Below are 22,764 nucleotides of genomic sequence, written 5' to 3'. Positions count from 1 at the left end.
GCTGAGGCACCGAAGGTGCACAGTTCTTCCGAGAAGAATCCCTCTGCAGCAGCAATGAGGGATGTGACGGGGAGCCTGGGGCTTGAAGGGGGCTGAAGCCTTTTGGAGCACGTTGATTGGGTGTGCGGAGCTGCCTGGGGACTCAAGAGGCTGAAGCCCATTGGAGCACGTTGATTGGGTGTGTGGAGCTGCATGGGGACTGAAGAGGCCGAAGCCCATTGGAGCACGTTGATTTGGTGTGCGGAGCTGCGTGGGGACTGAAGAGGCCGAAGCCCATTGGAGCACGTTGATGGGGTGTGCGGAGCTGCGTGGGGACTGAAGAGGCTGAAGCCCATTGGAGCACGTTGATTGCCAACAGGGATGATCAGGTAAAAATGAGGCCCTCGGCATCCAGAAGAGAGGGGGGATGTGTGGAGGTGAAATGAATTCCTCCAGCAAGAGTGTGATGGGGTCCAGACCACAGGCAGAGGGGTTGGCTCTCAGCGACAATGGCAGAAGAGACGCAGAGTGGATGGAACAGAGGACACAGAGGAGTTGTCAGTTTGGTGGCCAGAAGAGGCTTGGGGTCCACTTGGCTGGCTTCTGACTTCTCTCTGAATGATTTGTCAAGGCAGCTGCGGGGAAGGGTCAGGAGTCAGAACAGCGGGGCTGAAGCCAGGAAGGTCTAGTGCCTGTCACTGCTGTGGCTAGGGGAGGAGGAGCTCGTCCTGCTGTGCCATGGAGCCCCTGAAGAAGGGATCCCTCTTGACAAACTGACATAGCCAGACGCAGACTCAGAGACTAAATGGCAGTTGCACAGCCCCACCCTGGCAAAGACATTCGGCTGGGCGCTCAGTGAGGCTAGAGCCTGGGCTCTGCTCAATTTCGGGATTTCAGGTCCCAGCATGGAGCCTGGCCCAGAGAAGCCCATGGTAGGACGGCACCTGGAGACAAAATCACTTCCTCCTTTCACTTGCTAACCCTCCTCAGACAAAGAAAGAATCAAGGCTAAGTCTAGTGAGAGCCGGCAAAGCTGAAGGCCTCTCTAGGCCTTGAGGGTTTGGAAGGGTAACAGGAGACCCATCAGGACACAGGATCCCTTTCTGCTTGGCCCTCGTGCTGATTTTTATGTGAAGAAGGTGGGCTCCAGGAGCACCCTCTGTGCTAGCAGACACCCTGCGATCAGTTGGGACCCCTCTGCCCTCCACAGCATCTCTCCTTAGCGGGGCAGGGTTGGGGTAAAGGACATGGTTTGGAGGGGTCAGGGAGCCCGCTGGCTTGAGCTGCGAGGTCGGAAGGTACCTACTGCCGTGGGTCCTCTCCGTCACATTTCTCTGCCAGGCGCAGGTGAGGTAGAAGACCTTGGGGCATTCTGAGGGCTGCCTCCAGCCTAGACTGCTCCTTTGTGTACGTTTCCGAAAGATGTCCCTTCTGAGTAGACTAAGCCCCCAGAGGGAGCAGCCTTGGCTAGTGGAGGACGCCTTGGTGAGAAGGAAAGGGCTCCCTTGCATTCCTCGGGGCTGGTGCAGCCCTGTCCAGGCACACACAGCCTGCAGTGGGGCCCAGGCTGGTTGTCAGCCCCTCAGCCCGGTGTCTGTGTACACCCTGCACGGCCAAGCCCAGGGCAAGCCCCTTGCAGCTGACATGAAGCAGGGGCTTGATAAGCATTTGATGAATGAATGAATGAATGAATGAATGAATGAATGAATGAGGAAACTAGACCTGCGTGAGCTTCTGGGTGCATCTAGCACTAGGTCCTCCAGCCAGGAACACCACTTCACGTTGAGAAAGAAACCTTCACAGTGTGGCTCAGCCCTTTTCGGATCACATCTCGAGTCTGGTTCAGCAAACCGTTCCAGGGATCCCTCTGTGCGCAAGGCAGAGTTAGGGTGCGAGGAAGGAACAGGCTTGACCCAGCCCTCCAGGAGGGTCAGCACAGTTGTGGCTCACTGCGACAGGACAGATGGGGCTGAGGGTTGTCCCGGAGCACACACAGGGTGGAGGAAGAAGGGGAGGGTGAAAAGTGCTTGCCCTGGGTTTCTGGGGGGTCCTGGGCAGAGGGAAGCTGAAAGGCATTTGGGGTAAAAGGGGAGGTTGGAAAGGTGGCAGGGCCCTAACTTTGAATGCCAAGCAAAAGCATTTGGGTTCTGTTCATGCCAAATAAGCTTTGTACACGGTGGGGAGATTTTATCCACAGCATTTTTCATAGTAACCCAATAGCAGGGACCAACCAAGGGGTTCCTAAGAGGACATTCAGAGCTCATGGAGCTCTCAAAATGAGGTAGGAAGTGTCCACGCCCCTTACTTTTGGTGAGAGGCAGTCAGCCACCAGCAGCCAGGACAGAATGTCTGTCCCTGGAACCTCTTCAGAGAGTGACCTTCCAGACCCTGCCCTGCAGCTGGAGCGCCGACCTTGCGCTGAAGAGTATTTTCTCGCTTTCTTGTTGCAGCTGATGGCGTTGAGTTCTTGTTGGCAGCTGATGGCATTGAGTTCCCAGAGCCTGCTTCGCTGTGCTTCTGTTCCTTTGGTACCAGTTCTTGTATCTCTTAATAAGCTCACAAGGCCCTTTATTTTTTTTTTAAATTGAATTTACTCCTTGGTGAAAGGAACAGGGAGATTTCATTTGCTGTTGCTTCCCTGGCCTTCACCTGTCTTCATTGACCTGTGCCACAGAAATGGCTGCCCTGCTCTGACCACACCCAGCATTCATTAATCTGCAGACTTTTCTTAAGCACCTACTAAGTTGTGTCCTAGGGGACCGGCCTCTAGATCCTCTGCTGAGGGATACAGAGATGAGTGTGGCTAGGAGTTGTCTATAGTTGAGTGAGAAAGCCATATTGTTTCTATGTGGGGGGCTTTGGGAAAGTATAAATTATATTCTTTTCTTCCTGAGTTCCAAACCAATGAAGAGGAGGGAGGCAGATGGAGATCAGATCCCAAGCTCTGCTACTGGGGAGGCTGGCTGAAAAATGTGGTCCTTGTTTGGGCTGTGGATTCCCAGGAAAGAAGGCTTTTCAAGTAGTGCAGGTTCATAGTCAATACTTGTGGCCTCGTTCTATCCTAGAGGCCCAGCCACATGCCTAGGCAAGAAGGCTACATCCTGGGGTGATCTCAGGGGTGGTGGGAAACCTTAGTAATCCTTTCCTTTTCCTGTCCAACTCCATCTCACACTACCTGGTTGGTGTCTGAAACCCCACCACTAAAGCTTCGTTCCTGAAGCCTGAGTGTAATTTCCTCTTAGAGAGGGAATGCCTATCGCCCGAAATAGACCTGCTGCAAGGCTCAGATAAGTCCAGTTATCTCTTTGCACCTCAGCTTCCTCACCCTGCGGTCTCCAAGAGGGCTTAGGCTTGACTAAGAGTTACCCTCACCATTCGTGACTCGCTTTGGGCTCCAGGCTTCCTGGTGAATGGAAGTTGCTGTAGGAAACACATGGCACTGGTATAAGGCGTGTGCTCCCGACGGAAAATGCTCAGCCTAGGGTTGATCTCTTGGCACGGCCTTGTCTTGATCCCTGCCACTCTTGTGTTGTCTGATGCCTGCCACCGCTCTGGGAGAGCTGTGCGCCAGGCGCAGGCCCGCCACCTGACAGGTGGACAGGCCCAGAGAAGGTGACCGACTTGCCCAAGGCCACACACGAGGCCCAGGGCCAAGAACCAAGTCCTCCATGTTCTCATGACACTGTGGCTTACAAATTGGAAACCCTAGTCTTCCCAGTGCTGCCTCGGAGGCAGAGATGGGGGCAAACAAGAGGTAGCCACACTGCCCACTCTTAGGAGTCTTTTGTATCCTGGGGTAAGATCTCTTTGGAAGAAACAGCCTCCACTGGTGAAAATGGTTTGAAAATTGCTGCAGGACATTGTGCCTTCAGTCCTTCCTTTTGAGCTGAAAACGGAGGGATTTGGGAGCAACCCTAGGCTGTGCATTTTCCTGCCACATCTGTCAGGGTCACAGGCCTTATCAGAGCCGTAGGTTTCCTCTAGCAACTTCCACAGCACTGAAAAGTGCCGTGGGGCCTGGATTCTTTCCCTTACTGTCTTGATCCTGACTTGGTTCCGTCTGCGTCTCCCATTTCCCCATCACTGACCTTTCTGCATCAGACCTGAGGCTTATGCAGGCTCAGTGACCAGTGAGATACTTGGAATCACATTTGGTCTCACGGAGGACCCCTGGAGAGCAGAATGACATGCACACAGTCTTACTGGCATTTACCACTTTCCCCGCGTTGATTCTTCTTCTGGACACATTCATCCCTGCTCTCCCATGTCGGCCTTTGTTCATAATGCTCTAAGTGGGAGAGGCTGGGCGGCCTCACCAGCCCACAGCATCTCCAGGACTGGGATCTTGGAAGTGAATTCACTCCCAGCTTGTCAGCGAGGCAGGAGCCAGGCGTGCAATGAGAGAGATGCTCTGTCCTGCTCCCCTGTGTTGCTGCCACGCTCGAGAACCCAAAACTGCAGTGGGCACATCTTCAACTCTTGGGTGAGGGCGTCGAGGGAATTGTGTTCCTGAAAGGCATCAGATAGCCCGACGGTGTCATTAGGAGGGTGTTTGTCTCCCAGAAGGGAGAGATTTTGCCTGGTCCAAACTAAAGGACAGAGAAATGTCTTCTTTGTCCCTGTAGAGTCCCCTGTGTGTACAGAAGTTCAGGAGGTACCTTCTGAGTTGAGTCTCCTGAGATCAGGAGCAGGTGTGGCTGGGCGCTCACCTTCAGGGCTCAGTGCATGGTGCTGGCATTGCCCGAGTTTCTGTGTCTGCAGGAGTCACCCAGTATGCCCCTCCACAAGCCCCTAGGCCCCGTCATCTCTGGTGAGGAGGGACTGGCACGCGCAAGGACAGACAGAAGGTACTGGGTGCATCTGGGCCAGGCGAGGCCCGCTTTTTCCAGGGCCTTCCCTTGGGGAGAGAAGGCCTGGGGAGTCAGTCATTGGTGCAAATATCATCACCAGGGAAGTGAGGTGTTCGAGGGAGGGACTGGCCAGGCTGATTGAGGTCAAAGGTCAGTGGCATTGCCACTAACCACAGCCATGAGATATACACCAGCCATTTCCCCGCCCCCAGGCCTGAAGCTGGGAGCCAGAAAGGTGGATCTGCCCCAGCACCTGCCCTGGGAGTGTACTATCCCAGGCATACCCACGACCTCACAAAAATACTTACAGGGACCCGGCTATCAGGAGCTGCAGAGGCTGGGCTTTCCTTTCGGCTGAGGCGGGTGGTCAAAGAGCTCCCTGGGATGGCGGGATCCATCTGGGCCCTGAACGAGGCTAGAGTGATGGCTTTACAGGCAAAAGCCACAGAATCGACGGGAGATGGGGACACCCACTGTGTGTGAAGCAGCAGCACTAGCAAGGCCAGAGCCCGGGGGTTCGGGGAGGCGGTAGGAAGCAGATAAGGGCAGTGCGCCCGGCTCCCAAGGCCTGCAAAGGAGTCGGATGTCACCCTGGGCCAGAGGAGATGCTATTCTCTGTGGGGGCTGCAAGCATAGGTTCTCAGCCAGGTGACTGGGGTTCTAATCCCAGCTCTGCCTCCAGTTTGCCCTGAGAACTCAGGCAGGGTATTTACACTTTCTGCACCTCAGTTTCCTCATCTGGACCATGGGGATAGAATAATAGTACCTACTGGATCACCATGCAGATAAAATGGGAACTGAGAAGGCCTCCAGGAACAAAGCACATGTTTAATGAACGTTGGCTACTATTATTGTTAGTTACCATTCATCCATTCAGCGATTCAGTGAGCTCTGACTATGTGCCAGGTACTGTTCTAGTCCCTGGGGACACAGCAGTGGGCAGCACAGACACCATCCCTGCCCTCATGTCGCTTACAGCCCACGTTCCAGTGGGTGCACACAGATGGAAAATCAGAGTCCAGGGCCTCGGCCTGGCTGCCTACTGGGCAGGCGTAGAAGCCACAAGCCCCAGGGCAGAAGGGGTTCGGAGCAGGTGGCTGCTGCCCCAGAGGCTGGCCTCAGGGTTAACCTGGCAGCAGCTGTGGATGACAGGCTCATGGCCAGGGCAGGAGGCAGGGAGGGGAGTCTCTGCATAATTGAGTCTGTTTCCAAAGTGGGCTCCAGGAGATGACATGGTAAGGTGCACAAAGAAAATAGTAAAACTTTCTTTCTACTTTATTTTGTTGTTATTTTGTTTTGTTTTTTGAGACGGAGCCTTGCTCTGTCACCCAGGCTGGAGTGCAGTGGTGTGATCTCGGCTCACTGCAACCTCCACCTCCCAGGTTCAAGTGATTCTCCTGCCTCAGCCTCCCTAGTAGTTGGGATTACAGGTGCGCAACACCACACCCGGCTAATTTTTTGTGTTTTTGGTAGAGATGGGGTTTCACCATGTTGGCCAGGCTGGTTTTGAACTCCTGACCTCAAGCTATCTGCCCACCTTGACCTCCCAAAGTGCTAGGATTGATTACAGGCGCAAGCCACCACACCCTGCCTAAACTTTCTTTTTTATTTTTGTTCTTTTAACATTTCTATTTTGTGTGCTGTTGTGGATTATATGACATGTAATATATTAATTCATACAAACATACACATAACTGGGAGATAGGGGTGCAAACCTCTTTTACTGCAGGGTATGCCAGTGGTCAAGGCAAGAGTGCTGAGGAAGGGTCTGTCCTGCAGGTGAGAGAAGGGGTCTGTGAGCCCCGACAGAGCAGGTGGCCCCTACGTGAGGCTCTGGGCTGCAAACTTGACCATGTGGCCTTGCTGACCCTGGAGAGGGGTGAGGGGCAATTCAGATGTCCCTGAAGCCTCAGGCCCAGCTGACTAGAAAGATGGTGGTGCCTCCATTGGCAAGACCTCAGGAGAAGAGGCCCTGGGGCCAGGTGACGCATTCCCCCTGGATATTTGACAGGTGTGCACCTGGGAGGCAGGGAGGCTGCCCTTGGAAACACTCAAAAGGGCTCTTCAGGGAGGCCAGGGCTGCAGAGGGGTTTGGCTCCACGTAGAGGTGAGAGAGTTGAGGCCTGGGGTCAGTGGGAGGGTGATTTTCCTGCTTGCTTTAAAAGCGATAGCTTGGCTTATCAAAGGGCTTTGTCACTGTGACACAGATAAGAGTTTTACAGGGTGCACCAACGTTCCCTGGTCAGAGGTGAGCTCAGGGGCCAGGCTGGCGGGGCAGCCATCTTGCATCACGCTGTAAACATGACAGCCGCAGCCCACAGCCCCATCATACTTCTTGGCATCAAAAGAGTGGGTCAGAGGGCAGAGCCGTTGCCCTCTGAGGGTCTGTGTGCCTCTGGCCTGCTTGTCCCCATGTGCATTCTGGCCCTTTTTCTATGGGGATCAAAGCCAAGGGTAGGACCAGGCCAGGCTCTGTCCAGACACTGAGGAGCCCCAGGTGGGCCCTGAGGGTGGGTGTCCTCAGAGGTTGGGGCAGGGACCAGGCAGGCCTCACTGCCCCCTGCCTGGTGGTGACCTATGCCTGCCCTGCAAGGCCTGCAACACAAGTGACTCCAGTCCCTGTGTAGGAGTGGGCAGGAGGGGCTGTCGGCGGCAGCCGTTTCCACTCGGAGCAGGGATCCGCTGGCTCCGGGCCCCTCCAGACTCCTGTGCGGGAAACATGAACATCAGAGTGGTGGCTGCTCGCAGGGCCTCAGAGGGGCACCAGGAAAGCGTGTGCCATTGCTCTCTCCTCACAGCTGAAGTCTACATCGGCATCGGGAAGCCTGCAGAAGCCACAGCCTGTACCCAAGAAGCTGCCAACCTCTTCCCAATGTCCCACAACGTCCTCTACATGCGTGGCCAGATTGCCGAGCTCCGGGGCAGCGTGGACGAGGCGCGGCGGTGGTATGAAGAGGCCTTAGCCATCAGCCCCACCCATGTGAAGAGCATGCAGCGACTGGTGAGTCCACGGGCCCGGCTGCGGCCCCCACTCTGGCAGGGGGACAGCCCTTGGAAGCAGCAGGTAGTACATGACCGTCACACCCTCTTCTGCTTCCAAAGGCCCCATGCAGTTGGCTTGCCAGGCTGTCACATGGCCTGAAGCCAGAGAGCACCGTGTCTACCATAGTTTATGCAAATGGCGCCCCCAGAGTTGTCTGTGCATAGCCTCAGCAGCCATATCGGATGTCCTGTTAGGTGCTGTGGTCTCCTGGCCCGCAGTCCAAGCCACCCTGTAGCTCTGGATTTGATAAAGACATTCTTGTGGCCGTGGGACTTTGTTGCTGCCATCTCAGCCTCTGCGCTGCTTGCAGTAGCCCCCTTCGGGGATTTCCACATCCCGGGGAGACTTCAGGACAAGGATCAGAACACTTTACAAACTGGGAGGCTCTCTTCCCTTAAGGGAGCCTGAGACTCCAGCGTGTCTCTGAGGCTGTTGGCTGGGAGGGAGCATCCTACCAGCGGGAGTGTTTGGCCGTGTTGCCCTGAGAGGTGGGAGGCAGATGAGCCACCCCAGTGTCCACGCTGTGTGGGGGTGTGGCGGCACACCACGAGCACACATCTTTCGTCTATAGCCTGGGCCAGAAGCCTGGGGTTGCCCTGCTGCCCCCACCCCTTGCCATGGATCATTCTTGAGAGACCCTGGAGCCAGCCACCTGGCCGTGTCGGTTTCAGTTAGGAGGGGAGACTGCTCGCTCAGGCGGTTCTGTCTGTTAGGAACGTATGTTAGTGCAGCTGCCTCACCAGTCCTCTGTCATCTTCCTGCGAGGGTCTGAATCGAAACTCACAAGTTACCAACGTCGGAGGAGCTTGTGAAAAGCTGTGCCGTGTTCTCCGGGCCTGCATGCTGGGCTTTAGTTCTGAATTGTTGTTTCATTTCTAGCAGTAGACATCGCTGATGTCATGAACTGCAGGAAAGAAGAGCCTTTTATTATAAAGCTCAGGGCCCTTTGTGTCTGTACCCATGGAGGCTTAGCACCTATAACCAGGTGGTGGTGTGTGATATAGAAGAGTGTGATATGGAAAGAGACAGGGAGTCTGAGGACACAGTTCTGGTCCCAGCGACATCGACTGCTTGCTCTTTAACCTCAGGAAAGGCCCCTAAGCTCTCAGCACCTCAGTGTCCTTTCTGCAAAATGAAGGCATTTGACTAGACAGGCTGTGCCTGTCCAAGACTAATAGGATGTGGTTTTGTAACTAACAAGTAAAATGTTCCCCGAAGCATCCCAAAGCCTTCATTATCTTGCCATTTCTCATAGTAATGTTGCAAAATGTAGAAGGGGCTGGGCACTGACTGCTGGTTTCCAGCAGAAGAATGCTGACGCACTGGGAATTAGGCCCCGTGGAAAGAGTATCTGCTTATGAGTTACATGTGCACTCGAACTAAGCCCTGGTCCTGACTCCTGGGGAAGCTCGGACTTGTCATGTAACCTTTAGGCGCCTTGGTGTGTTTCAGTGAATTGGCCTCCTACCCCAGTGGGATGTTGAGAAAGAATGAACTGATTTACATGATAATCCTGGCACCTAGTAGGTGCTCAGGAAATAGGAAACTGAAGACAGTCATTTTCAGTTTTAAAAAGAAATCAAACCTTACCATAATTACAGCTACTTAATTTTTTTCAACTTCTCTTTGTGAGTTTTCTGTAGCCCCATACAGATTTGTACATAATTTTACATATTATCCAAATGTTAGTCTGTTTGATTAAAACTATTACGTGGCTTTTCATTTTTGTCTCACTATTAGAAGAGGAATTTGTAAAGAGCTTGTCAGGTCTCTGTGCTTTTGCTGAGAGCATCCAGAAGAGGTACAGTCCCCGCCACATCCCAGCCTTTTTATTAAAAAGAGGCTACATGTTTCCATCTCGGGGCCTATGAATCATTCAGGAAAGTATTTCTCGTTCATCCCCAAGGGGAACACATGAGACAAAAGATCAAATAGGAAAATCGCACCAGGAGAGTTTTCTGTTTCACCTTTGGAGCTTTTCAAGACACCTGAGATGCCTGACACATGCCAGGTGCTTTCCTTTCTGAAAGGAGCAAGCAGTTGACCCAGCACGAGGGAGCTGGCGAGTGAGACCAAGGCCGTGGTGAGCCCCGCCTGCGGAGTCCATCAGCAATGACTGAGCCTTACGAGGCTCAGAGACATGAGCTGCTTTGGAGGTCTTGCCAGGAGAGAGGGGTCATCATCATAAACTCTTAAAACCTCTCTCGGTGGATCCTGAGGTGTTGAAAAACCATCCGGAGTGGAGGCAGTTGGAAAAGGGCGGGACTACCGATTTGTCTTGCAGTCAGAAACTTTGCCCAGTGACTGTTCAGTGCGGCTCCCGAAGGTAGTTTGAACACGCCTTCTTGGTGATTTTCTAAATGATGCACCTGGCCTGTGTTCTCCCCAGCCTGCCCCCAAGAGTCCAGCCCACAGCCAGGGGGAGCCCCATGCAGCCAAGGGCGGGTCCCCCTCCCACTGGTGCTGCAGGACCCTCTCGTGCCTGTGGAGGGGCAGCCCCTGCACCCCACAGGCTCTTCAGCCCTGAGACATCACACTCCCTCTCTGTCCTCTTCCCTACAAGCTGCACAGGAAAGCTGTGTTTCTGTGGCCTTGGATAGAGGAAGGGAGGAAGGGGCCTTCGTGTATACCCTAGAGGCCCAGGAGGAGGCCCCAGAGCCAGGCCGGCCTGGGTTAGAATCACAGCTCTGGCTCTCATTCGCTGTGGGGCCTTGGACAGGTTATTCACCCTCTCGGTGCCTCATTTTCCTCAGCTATATAAATGGGGATAATATTCGCACCAATACATCATAGAGACAGATTAAAACCCAAGAACTGACATCTCTTGCTAAGTCACAAAAGGCTCTATCTCTACCCTCACGGAAGGTGGATTGGTTTGCAAGCCCCTGAGTTAAGAGGAAGGTGTCAGCAGGGAGATGAGAGGCTGTCTTACCAGGTCAAGCCCCAGGGAGGAGGCAGGGCCCCTGACCTGTGTGGCAGAGGGCAGCGGAAACAGAGCTGTGTGTTGACAGTTGGCTGGCACGCAGGGAGAGCAGCCAGGGGGGCGGCCAGGGAGGCCAGGGTCAGAAGGTCAAGACTAGAAGGAGTTTAAAGAACAGAGCCCTAGGCAGCATCAAAGAGCCAAACACGGAGGCTCCAAGGGAAGGAGCCAAGTGTGAGGCAGGTCATGGGTCATGGGAGAGGATGGAAAGTGTGCTTGCAGCAGCCCTGATGCTCAGAGAGGAAGGCAAGGAGCTGGCGGACAAGCAGTCAGTGAGGGCTGTTGGGAAGAAGGAAGCCTCGTCTGTGTCACAGGTGGTGGTCAGGTGGCTGATGTGACGGCAGAGAACAGTTATGCCAGGAGTTGTAAGTGGCAGCAGATGCCAGATCACCAACTTGCAGGAGGGCTACGGCTTAAGCAGAAATGCAAACCTGTTAGTGTTGTTAAAAAGCAAGAGTGACTTTAGTATTCATGAACAGTACATCGGAGGACAGACTTGACAAGAGAAATGTAAATTCAACCCCAGAGGAATCAGACGATCTGCTAATAGCTTTAGCCTTCATATATGTGTTTAAATTCATGTGTAGTGAGAAGGGAGCAGAGAAATCATGTGTTTATCAGCAATAATGAGTTAGCACAAGACAAGGGAGGCAGAGATTGCTGAGGATGGGCAGGTATTAAGGGAGCAGCATGCTAGAGGGATAAGGAGTTACCAAGTAATGTTGTTGACAAGGGGAGGAATTCATAGACTGATCAGACTTTTTCCAGAAAATCTAAAGGCATATTTTTATATTATTTTTGCATAGTGTATAAATTTACATTTATTCGTGTGCTATGTTAAAAAGCCTTTAGCTCCCAGTATGCAAAATGAATTAACGAAACAGAGCAACTTTTTCCAAAGCAGTTATTCCATGTTCTGGGGTGGGGAGAGGAGAGAAGCGTGGCTCATGGTGGACTGAGGAGCAGAGAACCAGCATCCCTGGACGGTCATTCCCAGGCCAAGGACAGAATCACCAGGACAGGGACAGGCTGTGCAAACAGGGACATCTGGTTGCCCTCTGATAATGTCAGCCTGAGCTTTTGAGGGCAAGTGTGAGATTGGAAAGTAAGAAGGGAACAAGGGCTTTCAGGAGAGAGAAGAACATGGAAGGGAGCCAAGGAGGTTGTGTGGAGGGGAGCTGATAAGACCGGGATGGGAAGTATTGCTGGGGAACAAATGCGTGCTGGAGAATATTAGCAGGAGGCTCGGGTCCGCCTCCAGTCCCTTTGACAGGTTGAGAAAAGGTGTGAAGCAGAAGCAGATGGCGGGGGTCAGCCAGGGCTTGGTGGAGTGGACAGCAAGTGGAGTGAAGTGGGGTGAGGCAGCTTTGGAGAGGCCTGTGAGCCAGAGAGGAACTGTGAGCCAGAGAGGGACCATGAGCCAGAGAGGGACCGTGAGCCAGAGAGGGACCGTGAGCAGGAGAGGGATCATGAGCCAGAGAGGGACCGTGAGTCAGAGAGGGACCCTGAGCCGGAGAGGGACCGTGAGCCGGAGAGGGACTGTGAGCCGGAGAGGGACCGTGAGCCGGAGAGGGACCGTGAGCCAGAGAGGGACCCTGAGCTGGAGAGGGACCGTGAGCCGGAGAGGGACTGTGAGCCGGAGAGGGACTGTGAGCCGGAGAGGGACCGTGAGCCAGAGAGGGACCCTGAGCTGGAGAGGGACCGTGAGCCGGAGAGGGACTGTGAGCCGGAGAGGGACCGTGAGCCAGAGAGGGACTGTGCACTGAGAACCATGGAAAGGGCATCAGGGGACAGCAGTGAAATGGAGCTCCCACCGCACAGCGGGGAAGGAGAACTGCTGCATCCACCTGCAGGCTGAGCATTCCCCAGGCCTAGGACAGAGGCCATGATATTTCACAGCCGATGCTGAGAAGTGATGAAATCTAGATTAAAAGCACGAAGGGGCCATCCCCTTAAATGAGGTTTCCAAGACAAGGCTGAGGGCCTGGAAAGGTACAGAAAGCCATCAGCCCTTTGTGAGAAGATAGCAGAGGGGCTGTGTTTCATGCACACTCCCCCTGCTCCCCGCCCCCGCCCCAAGGAAGTAGTGATAAAAGACCACGGTGAAGCTCACCAAGCAGAAGGTGAAAGTGACGGGGAGGAGAGACAGGCGGTGGCTAGGGGCTGGGCCGAGGCAGTTGGCCCAAAGAGTGTGCTGGGGGTCGTGTGCCTCATCTGGAGGGCTTCTAGGGGTGGTGGGTTGGAGTGGAGTGGAGCGTGGGAAGCATTGGGCAGGGAGCTTGGATCAGGAGTGCTGCTTGGTGGAAAAACACATTTTTCAGGTTACCATAAGGGGTCAATCTAATAATAGAATAAGCTTTTTGTTCCAGGCATGGTGGGCCCAAAAGTGCTCATTTGTCTTCTGTGGACGGATTGTGAGACAAGAAAACCTCTCAGTTCGATCAAGATGGTTGCGGGCTAAAGGTTTCATATACAGGCTGTCTTTGAGGAGTTCCTCTATGATCTTCTGTTTTCTGAAACATCAGAAATCTGGAATAACATCAAATATAAAAACTTGAGGAGTGGTGCTGCCACTCTATTTCAAGGGACGACATTAGTAGCAGAAGACTTGCAGAGATTGGCTGAGCTGTTTGAAAACTGCATTTTCTTATGAAATACCCGAAGGCACAGCAGATTGATGGTAGGTTTGGGAGACGGCCCCACGATGTGAGGTGCAGTGGATATGTCTTATGGATTATGACTACATGTTCAGTTGTTTTAACAGCTCCAAAGGCTGACTAACGGCACTGCTGACTAACGACACCACTCTGAGAAGGCGGCTCTTCTGAAGTTCAAAGAGGGGCCTGAAGTCGGAACTTTCTTTAAACTGTCTTCCAGCTTACATGCTTGTTTACTGTGTAAAAACATCTCTTCCATTACGCGTGATGAGCTGGAAGAGATGGCAGAGAGGGAAAGAGGTGAGCTTCAGCTTGCCTGGCACTGCTAAATTATAAAACACTGGTGTTTTTCTCTCTCTCCCATCTTTTAAATTGTCCATCTGTTCATTGAGATTTGGGGGAAATTGCTGTCTCCTATTTTCTTATCTTAGCACCATGTTTTCCAGTTTGTGCCCCTGCGGGAGGAGAGATTCAGCATGAAGATGATGATCTTTCCAGGGCTTCTCCGGAGACTGGCGCTCGGTATCTGTGTGTCTGTGCAGTTTATCCATCAGCCTAGTGAGGGCCACCCAGGATCCAGACAGGCAGGACAGGCTCACGCGTCGGCACATCTACAGTTTTCCCTTGGAGAAACGTCTTCAAGAGACATCTTTTGATCCCTTCTGTTCCTCTGGATAAGGCCCAGGCACAATTAAACTGATGAAATAGACTTGAAATCCCCTTCCCCTTTCAAATGGCCATCTTTAGAGGTGGATCTCTTTCATCCGAAGTATCAGTTTTCTTTCCATACATAGAAAGAATGACTGGCAGGAAACAAAACTTCATGACAGTCTAGTGAGAAGGCTCTTTCATCTGTTCATTGTATTTTGTTTTCTTTCATAATTAAAAAGTGCTTTCCAAATTGAGGAGAATAACTGTTTTTTCCTCTAGAGCAAGGCATATGAAGTATTTAGTGCCCAGCCTTCCGATGCTTGTTGAGAGGACCTGAAAAGTGCACAGGCCCTCATTTCTCTATTCCCTTTACTCGCTATTACTGCAGTTCCAACTCACAGTGCCGAGGACAAAGTAGTGCCTCCTACTGGATGCCTCCTACTGGACACTTCGTCTTCAGTCTTTGCTCTGTCTTCTGTCCAGTGACACACACTCCTCGATAGCTTCTTGATAGTTTTAGCCTCTTCGATAGCTGTGTGAAGCTCTTTCAACAATTATTGATACTTGGCATAAGGATAACTTTTCTCTACAAAGAACTTTGAAGCCTCATATGCCGTGTCTGCTGTGTGTGCTCTCCTAGTACACAGTGAGAAGGGACTTTCTTGTTTACTAATGGGGACCCTGCTCTTGGTGACCTGCCCCAGGTCACTTGTAAGTTAGGAGCAGAAGCAGAACAAGAAAGTCGTGAGATCGTATGTTGGTGTGGTCCCTTAGGAGTCCAGAGCTTCAGTGACAGGACAGTGTAAAGATCAGGAGCACGGTGCTGGCGCCAGCTGCCTGGATTCCAGTCCCAGCTGTGTCGCTTACTAACTGCGTACCCTGAGATAAGTCCCTTCATCTCTCTGTGCTTCCATTTTTCTCGACAGTGAAATGGGGATAATAACAGTGCCCGATGGTGTTGCCGTGTGGGTTAAAGGAGTTAGCAGGGTGCCTCGCACTCCGCAAATATCAGCTCTGAGGGTCGCTGTCATTCTCTGTAATCCAGGTTGCGCCTGGGCTGGGAGCTCCTTTGTGTCTGTTTGACAGTGAGTCATCTCCTGGCCCCGTGGAGCTTCCCTTTCTGCACCAGCGTGACTGACTTTCACTGGTTGAAGGAGCCGAAATGAGAATATATCTCGGCGCGTGGTCGGCCGCAAGCACGACGCTTCACTTTTGAGTGTGACTTTGCTGCCTGTTTCTGCGGAGCCAGGGCCCGGGTTTTTGAGGTGGGAAAGGGTGGGAGAGTGCATTGGTGGAGGCCCCTGGGGTGGTTTGTTCCCAGGCGGAGATAGAAAGCGTTGCTTCTGGTGGGTCTCAGAGGTTCTTGAACTAGGCCTCCCTGCTCAGGAGAGGTGGTCCCTTCCCATGGCCAGGGTGAGAGCGGGTCCCCAGCCTGGAGGGCAGCCTGGCTCAAGTGTCTCCTCCTCCGAGAAGCCTTTCTCGACCACCCCCCCCCCCCATAGAGGGGTCCTCAGCCCCTGACTTTCCTCTCTTGAAGCCCTGGGTGAACCAACCGGGAAGTCTTTGGTTGCAGATCTGCCTTTGACTGGGAGCTCCTCAAGGGGAGGCCCCATGCCTGAGGCAGCTCAGTGACCTGCACTGGCCAGGTGTGGGGCAGGTGGTGAGCAGGGGTGGGGGGCAGGAGAGAGGAGAGCAACACCCGTAAGCAGACCAGTCAGGTGTCCTGATCCCATCTTCCAGACAAGAGGCCCCCAGAGCACCAAGTGGCTTCCCTTACATGGATTTTAAGCAGAGGTCGTCAGAAGTAGCTGTTTCTCTCCAGCCAGGGCTCCTGCCTTGGTGCAGGCTTTGAGTGTTTGCTGGCTTGGTCTTGGCACAGCCTTTGCTTACCATGAGTGTGGGAAATGACTTTGAGGCAGGATTGGATGATGCAGCCATGTGATTTGACATGAGACCACGAGGCTTGGTCAGCCTGATTAATGGAACCTTCTAGCACAGTGGGATGTCAGTGTATTACAAGCCGGACCGCATGGAGGCCCAGTTAGGCTGTAAGTGGGACTCTCACTCAGTGTGCTGGGCCCAGCCAGGTCCCCAGGCTGATCTGCAGTGCTCGCTCCGGGGCTGAACACGGGAAAAGGCTGGGGGAGAGCCTGTGCTTGAGGGCCCTTGGTGGAGGCGGTCACCACCATCCCCGAGTTCATACACTCAGCCCTGTTGTCCCCAAGCACACTCTTCCTTGTCAGACTCTGTACCCCATTTGGGAGGCATGGGCATCACTATCCTTTCACAGGGACTGCTGTGGAACAGTGCCCTGCTGGAGCCTGCAGAGTCTCCCCTGGCTACATGCGTGTTCCTGGCTGCTTGCTGTCTGTCCACATGAGCAATGACAGCTGAGAGAGGCTCAGGGGGCAGGCACCTGCCTGAGGGCAGTGATGTCCCTGTGTAGGCATGTCCAGGCGCAGGCGTGTCCAGGCGCAGGCGTGTGCAGGCGCAGGCATGTCCAGGCGTAGGCGTGTCCAGGCTCAGGTGTGTGTGTCCAGGCACAGTAATGTCTGGGCGCAGGCGTGTCCAGGCGCAGGCGTGTCCAGGCGCAGGCGTGTGCAGACGCAGGCGTGTGCAGGCGCAGGAGTGTCCAGGCGCAGGTGTGTCCAGGCTCAGGTGTCTGTTGGCTTCACAGGACTCCAAGGCCTGGCCCTTCTGTTCTCTCAGTTCACTCGGAGAGGATCCCCCTCTGAGAAACAGATTCACACTAATCACGCTCTTGACAGACTGAGTTCCCAACCAGAAACCAAAATGATGATTTATAAGGATTTGCACTTTTCCTGGGCCAGACCCCCTGTGCTGTCTCTCACCCTCCTCCCCAGAGGAGTTTGCCCTCTAGGCTAGATCTCAGGCCCCAAGGCCTGACGCTGAAGCTGAAACAGCCACCCCGGGTGGTCTGGGGCACCGAGTCCAGCATGCTGACATGACAGATGCCAAGAGATGGGGGCCACACAGGTCCAGACAGCAGCACCCCCTCTGCTGTGGGAAGCCCCTTTCTGGGGCCCAAATTCACCACCATCACTTAGCCCTTCAGCCCAGAGCTTCCCTGCCAGCATCCCAGGGTTACAGATGAACAAAGAAAGGCACAGCCTCAGCCCTTGGGAGCGCCAGGGAACAAGACAGGGGGCCGTGGGGGACTCGTCACCCTGCCAGGGAAAGGGACAGGGGGCTGTGGGGGCTTCGTCACCCCGCCAGGGAATGGGACAGTGGGCCATGGGGGCTCATCACCCTGGCCTAGGGCCAATCTGATCCTCTCACCCCTCTATCATTTTCTGCTTGAGGGGAAAAAAAAAACAAGCCCAGATACCCAAGCCCTCCTCCCTCAAGTCAGATGAATTCTCAGCTAGTGGAGTTTCTATTAGTCACTCCCCAGTCGTCTGTTGGGACACACTCTCGTCCCTGGATGGTGACTTGGGACCCAGCCTCAGCCCTGCGTATGGCACTGCCCTCTGTAGACTGTGATCACGGTGTCCGTGCAAGGCAGGATCTTCCTCCCCTCCTGGTCCAGGGAGAGCGAGCTTCTTCTGTTGCCTCCACCCTTACCCCAAACCTAGATGAAAGCAGCCTCCCCTGCTTTCCACAGCACCAAGGCCTTTTCATGGCTTTCACCACTGCCTTAGGAGGGTGGGCTCCTCCAGGGAGGAGATACGGAGACCACGCGGGTCTCACTGGGTTTGCAGTGCCTGCCACTTTGTCTTTGAGGCTGCAGGTGACAGCGGTGGCAATAACCAATTAAAGATGAGCCTATCAGATCCCATCAGAGGGGCAAACCCAGTGGAGAGGACTGAGTGGGGGGAGGTACTGGTGGAACAGATGTGAGGTGAGAACCAGGTGATTGAAAGTTTTCTTATGATGTAAGCTATTTCCTCACATCCTTTTGAAACTGCACTTTTTTAGCTAAAACATTTTCTCCTTGTTGAGCATCTGTGTCCTCCTTGGAGTAAAAGGAATGTCACTGGGAGTGAGAACCTCTGCCATCCATCCACATGACTCCTGTTTGGTGACTTGCCCACCTCTCCCCAGCAACCCTCCCGCTCAAAACAACATCACTTGGCACAGGGATAGTCTCTGCAGACATTTTCTGCTCGGTGCTTGGATTTCTCCTACCACTGCAGCATTATTCTCAGTGCTGGCCAGGGAGGCATGGCATCAGGCCACCCTGTCCTCACCGAGGACTAAAGCCACAGACCCAGAAGACTCATGGGCCCAGGGCAGGCTCTGAAACGCAAGCATGCGGTGCCTTTTGTCACTAGGCATTCCTTTGCTTCAGCTTAAGGAAAAATGAATGCTGTGTTTATTTCTGTTTTCTGTCTTGGAATCTTAGATGACTAATTACAGTTCAGTCTCTCATTAGTAATTATGATCTAAAATCATTTAAAATCTGACATACTCTAGCCAAACCATTTATTCTTGGAAATTCTGCCCCGTTATTTCAGTGTGATTTGACATTGAGGTTCCACCGCCTTCCTGCTTTGCTCCCCAGCTTGGATCAGGCCTTTTGTTTTCACTTCTGTGCATTGTTCAGTGTTCTCAGATACTGGTCCCGAATTCCCACTCCTTACTTCCCACCTCCCTGGATTTTAGCCCTGCTGCTGCCTTTGATTCCTCAGCCACCCCCCTCGCCCACACCCCCTGCCTCTGAACTCAGCCAGAGGGGATGGCTGTCACTCAGAATGTGAAATTCTGGGCCAACTGGGCCTGCTGCTTCCAGGCCATCTTGGGCCTGAATTGCTTTCCCACCATTTGGTGCTGGTCCCAGAGACTCCCCATTGAGGGCTCAGGGGCTCTCTTTGGGTGGTGTCAACCCTGCGTGTGGTCTGGACCTTCACACTGAGTTTAAATCGCTGAGCCCAAAGGTCTAGGGAGAATATCCTGTAAGAAGTCTCTCCCAACATCAAGGTTGCAGATGGAAACCTTTGGACCTGACACTCACCAGAGAGTTAAAGGCGTTGCAGACTGAGAATCCCATTGAAATGACCTAATCCAATCACCCCCTTTTACAGATGGGGAAGCAGAGGCCAGAGAGGGGAAGGGACTCACCAAGGGCACAGAGCAGTGGGTGGCCAACCCACCAGGAATCCTGACTCCATCACTTTTGAAAGTTTCATGTCCAATCTTCCTATCTGTAAAATGGGAGACTAGCACCTGCCTTCTTGAGATGGGAGTGGGGATGGAGGTAAAAGAGATCGGCTCTCTGAACTCCTGCAGGGCCAGTGCTGCCCTGGAGAACTTTGTCTCCACTCCAATGGATGGGTGGAATTTCTCACTGTTCCCTGAGGCTCAGACGGCCCCAGCTCTGGGTCTCAGTGGTCATGCAGCATCCACGGAGCTTGACACCTTTCTCTTTTGCTCTCCACTAGAAAGAAGTCTGTGTGTCTCCTCTTGCCCCTTACCTGCCTAGATATGTCTCTCCCCACTGTGTAGCATGCCTGCACTCACAGCTGTCCTGAGCCCAGCATGTGCCTGAGTTGCCAGCCTCCGCATCGATAGACGAGCTCATTTGGATACAGAGAAGTTTCCAGGTTAGGCTTTGGCACTCATGTTGCCAAGGTGGGGTTGCTTAGGAGGAAGGAAGACAGATCTACCAAGAATCACCCAGTCTCAAACCCTCAGGCTCTTGGGGATTGCTGACCTGGAGCCAAGGCAGGCCTCTCTCCCCTGCACAGATCCACGAATGCCTGCTCTGGGCCCTGTGGATCCTGGGCCTGCGCTTCCAAGCCCCACCCCCCTTTCAACCTGATGAGCGCAGCTGACCAAGGAATGAGAGTGCAAGTGTGTGAAGCTCCACCCAGAGCACTTGGTCTAGGGGCAGGAGGTGGCCTTGCCTGTTACCTGGCTCCCCGAGGCCTCAGCAATCTCCTGGGGAAAGGAGAGAATGGACCAAACCAGCCAAGGTCTGAGGACTCCAATGTCCAGAACACTCCAAGTCTCTGAGAGCTTTGGAAAAACCCTTAGAGAACTCCTTAGCTAAAGGGAGCCTCTGCCAGGGTTCCTGGGCTCTAGACCACTTTGCCCCAGTAGGAAATTCTCCTCCCCATGGGTCTTGCCTATTTTACTGCCCACCACGTTCACTGATGAACAACACGTGATCTCTCCCTTCCCTCCTCCAGTTGGCTTCCTCCCTTTTCTCATCTGCGTGGTATTTATATAACAACTGTCTCTTAAAATACCTTTCCAGGTGTTAGTGTTTTGGTTCTTTTTTTTTTTTTTTTTTTTTTGAGTCTTTCAGAACATCAACTAGTTGGTCACCCCAAGGGCTTGCAAAGGAAGAAGGTACAGGCACAGACACACCTTGTCTTACTGCCCTTCGCCTTATTACACTTTGCAGACACTCATTTTTTACTAATTGAAGATTTGTGGCAACCTTACATTGAGAAAATCTACCAGTGCCTGTTTTTTGTTTTTTTTTTTTTTGTGGAGACGGAGTTTCACTTTTGTTCCCCGGGCTGGAATGCCATGGCACGATCTTGGCTCACTGCAACCTCTGCCTCCCGGGTTCAAGCGATTCTCCTGCCTCAGCCTCCCAAGTAGCTGGGCGCCTGCCACCACGCCTGGCTAGTGTTTGCATTTTTAGTAGAGACAGGGTTTCCCCATGTTGGCCAGGCTGGTCTCGAACTCCTGACCTCAGGTGATCTGCTCACCTCAGCCTCCCAAGGCGCTGGGATTACAGGCGTGAGCCACCGTGCCTGGCCTGTCAGTGCCATTTTTCCAACAGCACGTGCTCACTGTGTCTCTCTGTGTCACACTTTGGAAATTCTCACGAGATTTTACATTCTTTGATTATTATTACATCTGTTGTGGTGATCTTTGATGTTACTATTATAATTGTTTGGGGGCACCATGAACCACACCCATATAAGACAGCGAACTTAACAAATGTGGTCCTGACTGCTATACTGGCCAGCTGTTCCCCCACCTTTTTCCCTCTCCTTGGACCTCCCTATTCCCTGAGGCACAATAATATTGAAATGAGGACAATAAATAACCTTACACTTTAAATCAAAAGCTAGAAATGAGTGAGGAAGACATGTCAAAAGCTGAGACAGGCCAGAAGCGAGGCCTCTTGCACCAATCAGCCAAGTTGTGAATACAAAGGAAAAGTTGTTCAAGGAAATTAAAAGTGCTATTCCAGTGAATACTCGAATGATAAGAAAGCAAAACAGCCTTATTGCTGATAGGGAGAAAGTTTGAGTGGTCTGGATAGAAGATCAGACCAGCCACAATATTCCCTTAAGCCAAAGCCTAATCCAGAACAAGTTCCCAGCTCTCTTCAGTCCTCTGAAGGCTGAGAGAGGGGAGGAATCCACAGAAGAAAAGTTGGAAGCTAGCAGAGGTTGGTTCATGAGGTTTAAGAAGCTGGCTCAGTAACAGAAAAGTGCAATGTGAAACAACAAGTGCAGATAGAGGACTTGGAACCAACCCAAATGTCCATCAATGACGGACTGGATTAAGAAAATGTGGCACATATACACCATGGAATACTATGCAGCCATGAAAAAGGACGAGTTCATGTCCTTTGTAGGGACATGGATGCAGCTGGAAACCATCATTCTCAGCAAACTATCGCAAGAACAGAAAACCAAACACCGCATGTTCTCACTCGTAGGTGGGAACTGAACAATGAGAACACTTGGTCACAGGAAGGGGAACATCACACACCAGGGCCTGTTGTGGGGTGGGGGGAGGGGGGAGGGGTAACATTAGGAGAAATACCTAATGTAAATATCGAGTTAATGGGTGCAGCACACCAACATGGCACATGTATACATATGTAACAAACCTGCACGTTGTGCACATGTACCCTAGAACTTAAAGTATTTAAAAAAAAAAAAAAAGTGCAGCTAGAGAAGCTGCAGCAAGTTATCCAGAAGATCCAGCTAAGAAGGTGGCTACACTCAACAACAGATTTTTATTGATTGATTGATTGAGTTCTCACTCTGCCTCCCAAGCTGGAGTGCAGTGGCACAGTCATAGCTCACTACAGCCTCGAACTCCTGGGCTCAAGTGATTCTCCTGCCTCAGCCTCCCAAGTAGCTAGGGCTACAGGCACATATCACCACAACCCACTAATTTTTTAAGTTTTTTGTAGAGATGGGGATCTCATTGTGTTTCCCAGGCTGGTCTCAAATTCCTGGCCTCAAGCAATCCTCCCAACTCTGCCTCTCAAAAGTGTTGAAATTACAGGCCTGAGCCACTGTGCCCAGCCCAGCAGTTTTTGTTTGTTGGTTGGTTTGTTTGTTTTGAGACAGAGTCTCGCTCTGTTGCCCAGCCTGGAGTACAGTGGTACAATCTCGGCTCACTGCAAACTCTGCCTCCCAGGTCCACGCTATTCTCCTGCCTCAGCCTCCCAAGTAGCTGTGACTACAGACGCCCGCCGCAAAGCCCAGCTAATTTTTTTGTATTTTTAGTAGAGACGAGGTTTCACTGTATTAACCAGGATGGTCTCGATCTCCTGACCTCGTGATCCGCCCGCCGCGGCCTCCCAAAGTGCTGGGATTACAGGCATGAGCCACCGCGCCCGGCCAGCAGTTTTTTAATGTAGATGAAACAGCCTCCTATTGG

At 52.8% G+C, this 22,764-nt stretch overlaps 1 protein-coding gene across 1 annotated transcript in view; it reads left to right on the top strand.

Moving 5' to 3' along the window:
- The window catches only part of TTC7B (tetratricopeptide repeat domain 7B), a 275,587-nt gene that overhangs the window by 228,946 nt on the left and 23,877 nt on the right, over nucleotides 1-22,764 (top strand). Inside the window, 1 exon segment of the mRNA XM_030931410.1 lies at nucleotides 7,628-7,830. Coding sequence (XP_030787270.1) covers nucleotides 7,628-7,830 — 203 coding nt within the window.

Source organism: Rhinopithecus roxellana, chromosome 5 (assembly GCF_007565055.1).
Source record: "Rhinopithecus roxellana isolate Shanxi Qingling chromosome 5, ASM756505v1, whole genome shotgun sequence".
Taxonomy (NCBI): domain Eukaryota; kingdom Metazoa; phylum Chordata; class Mammalia; order Primates; family Cercopithecidae; genus Rhinopithecus; species Rhinopithecus roxellana.
Note: the sequence above shows the minus strand (reverse complement) of the source record. Positions and strands in the feature narration are given on the sequence as shown.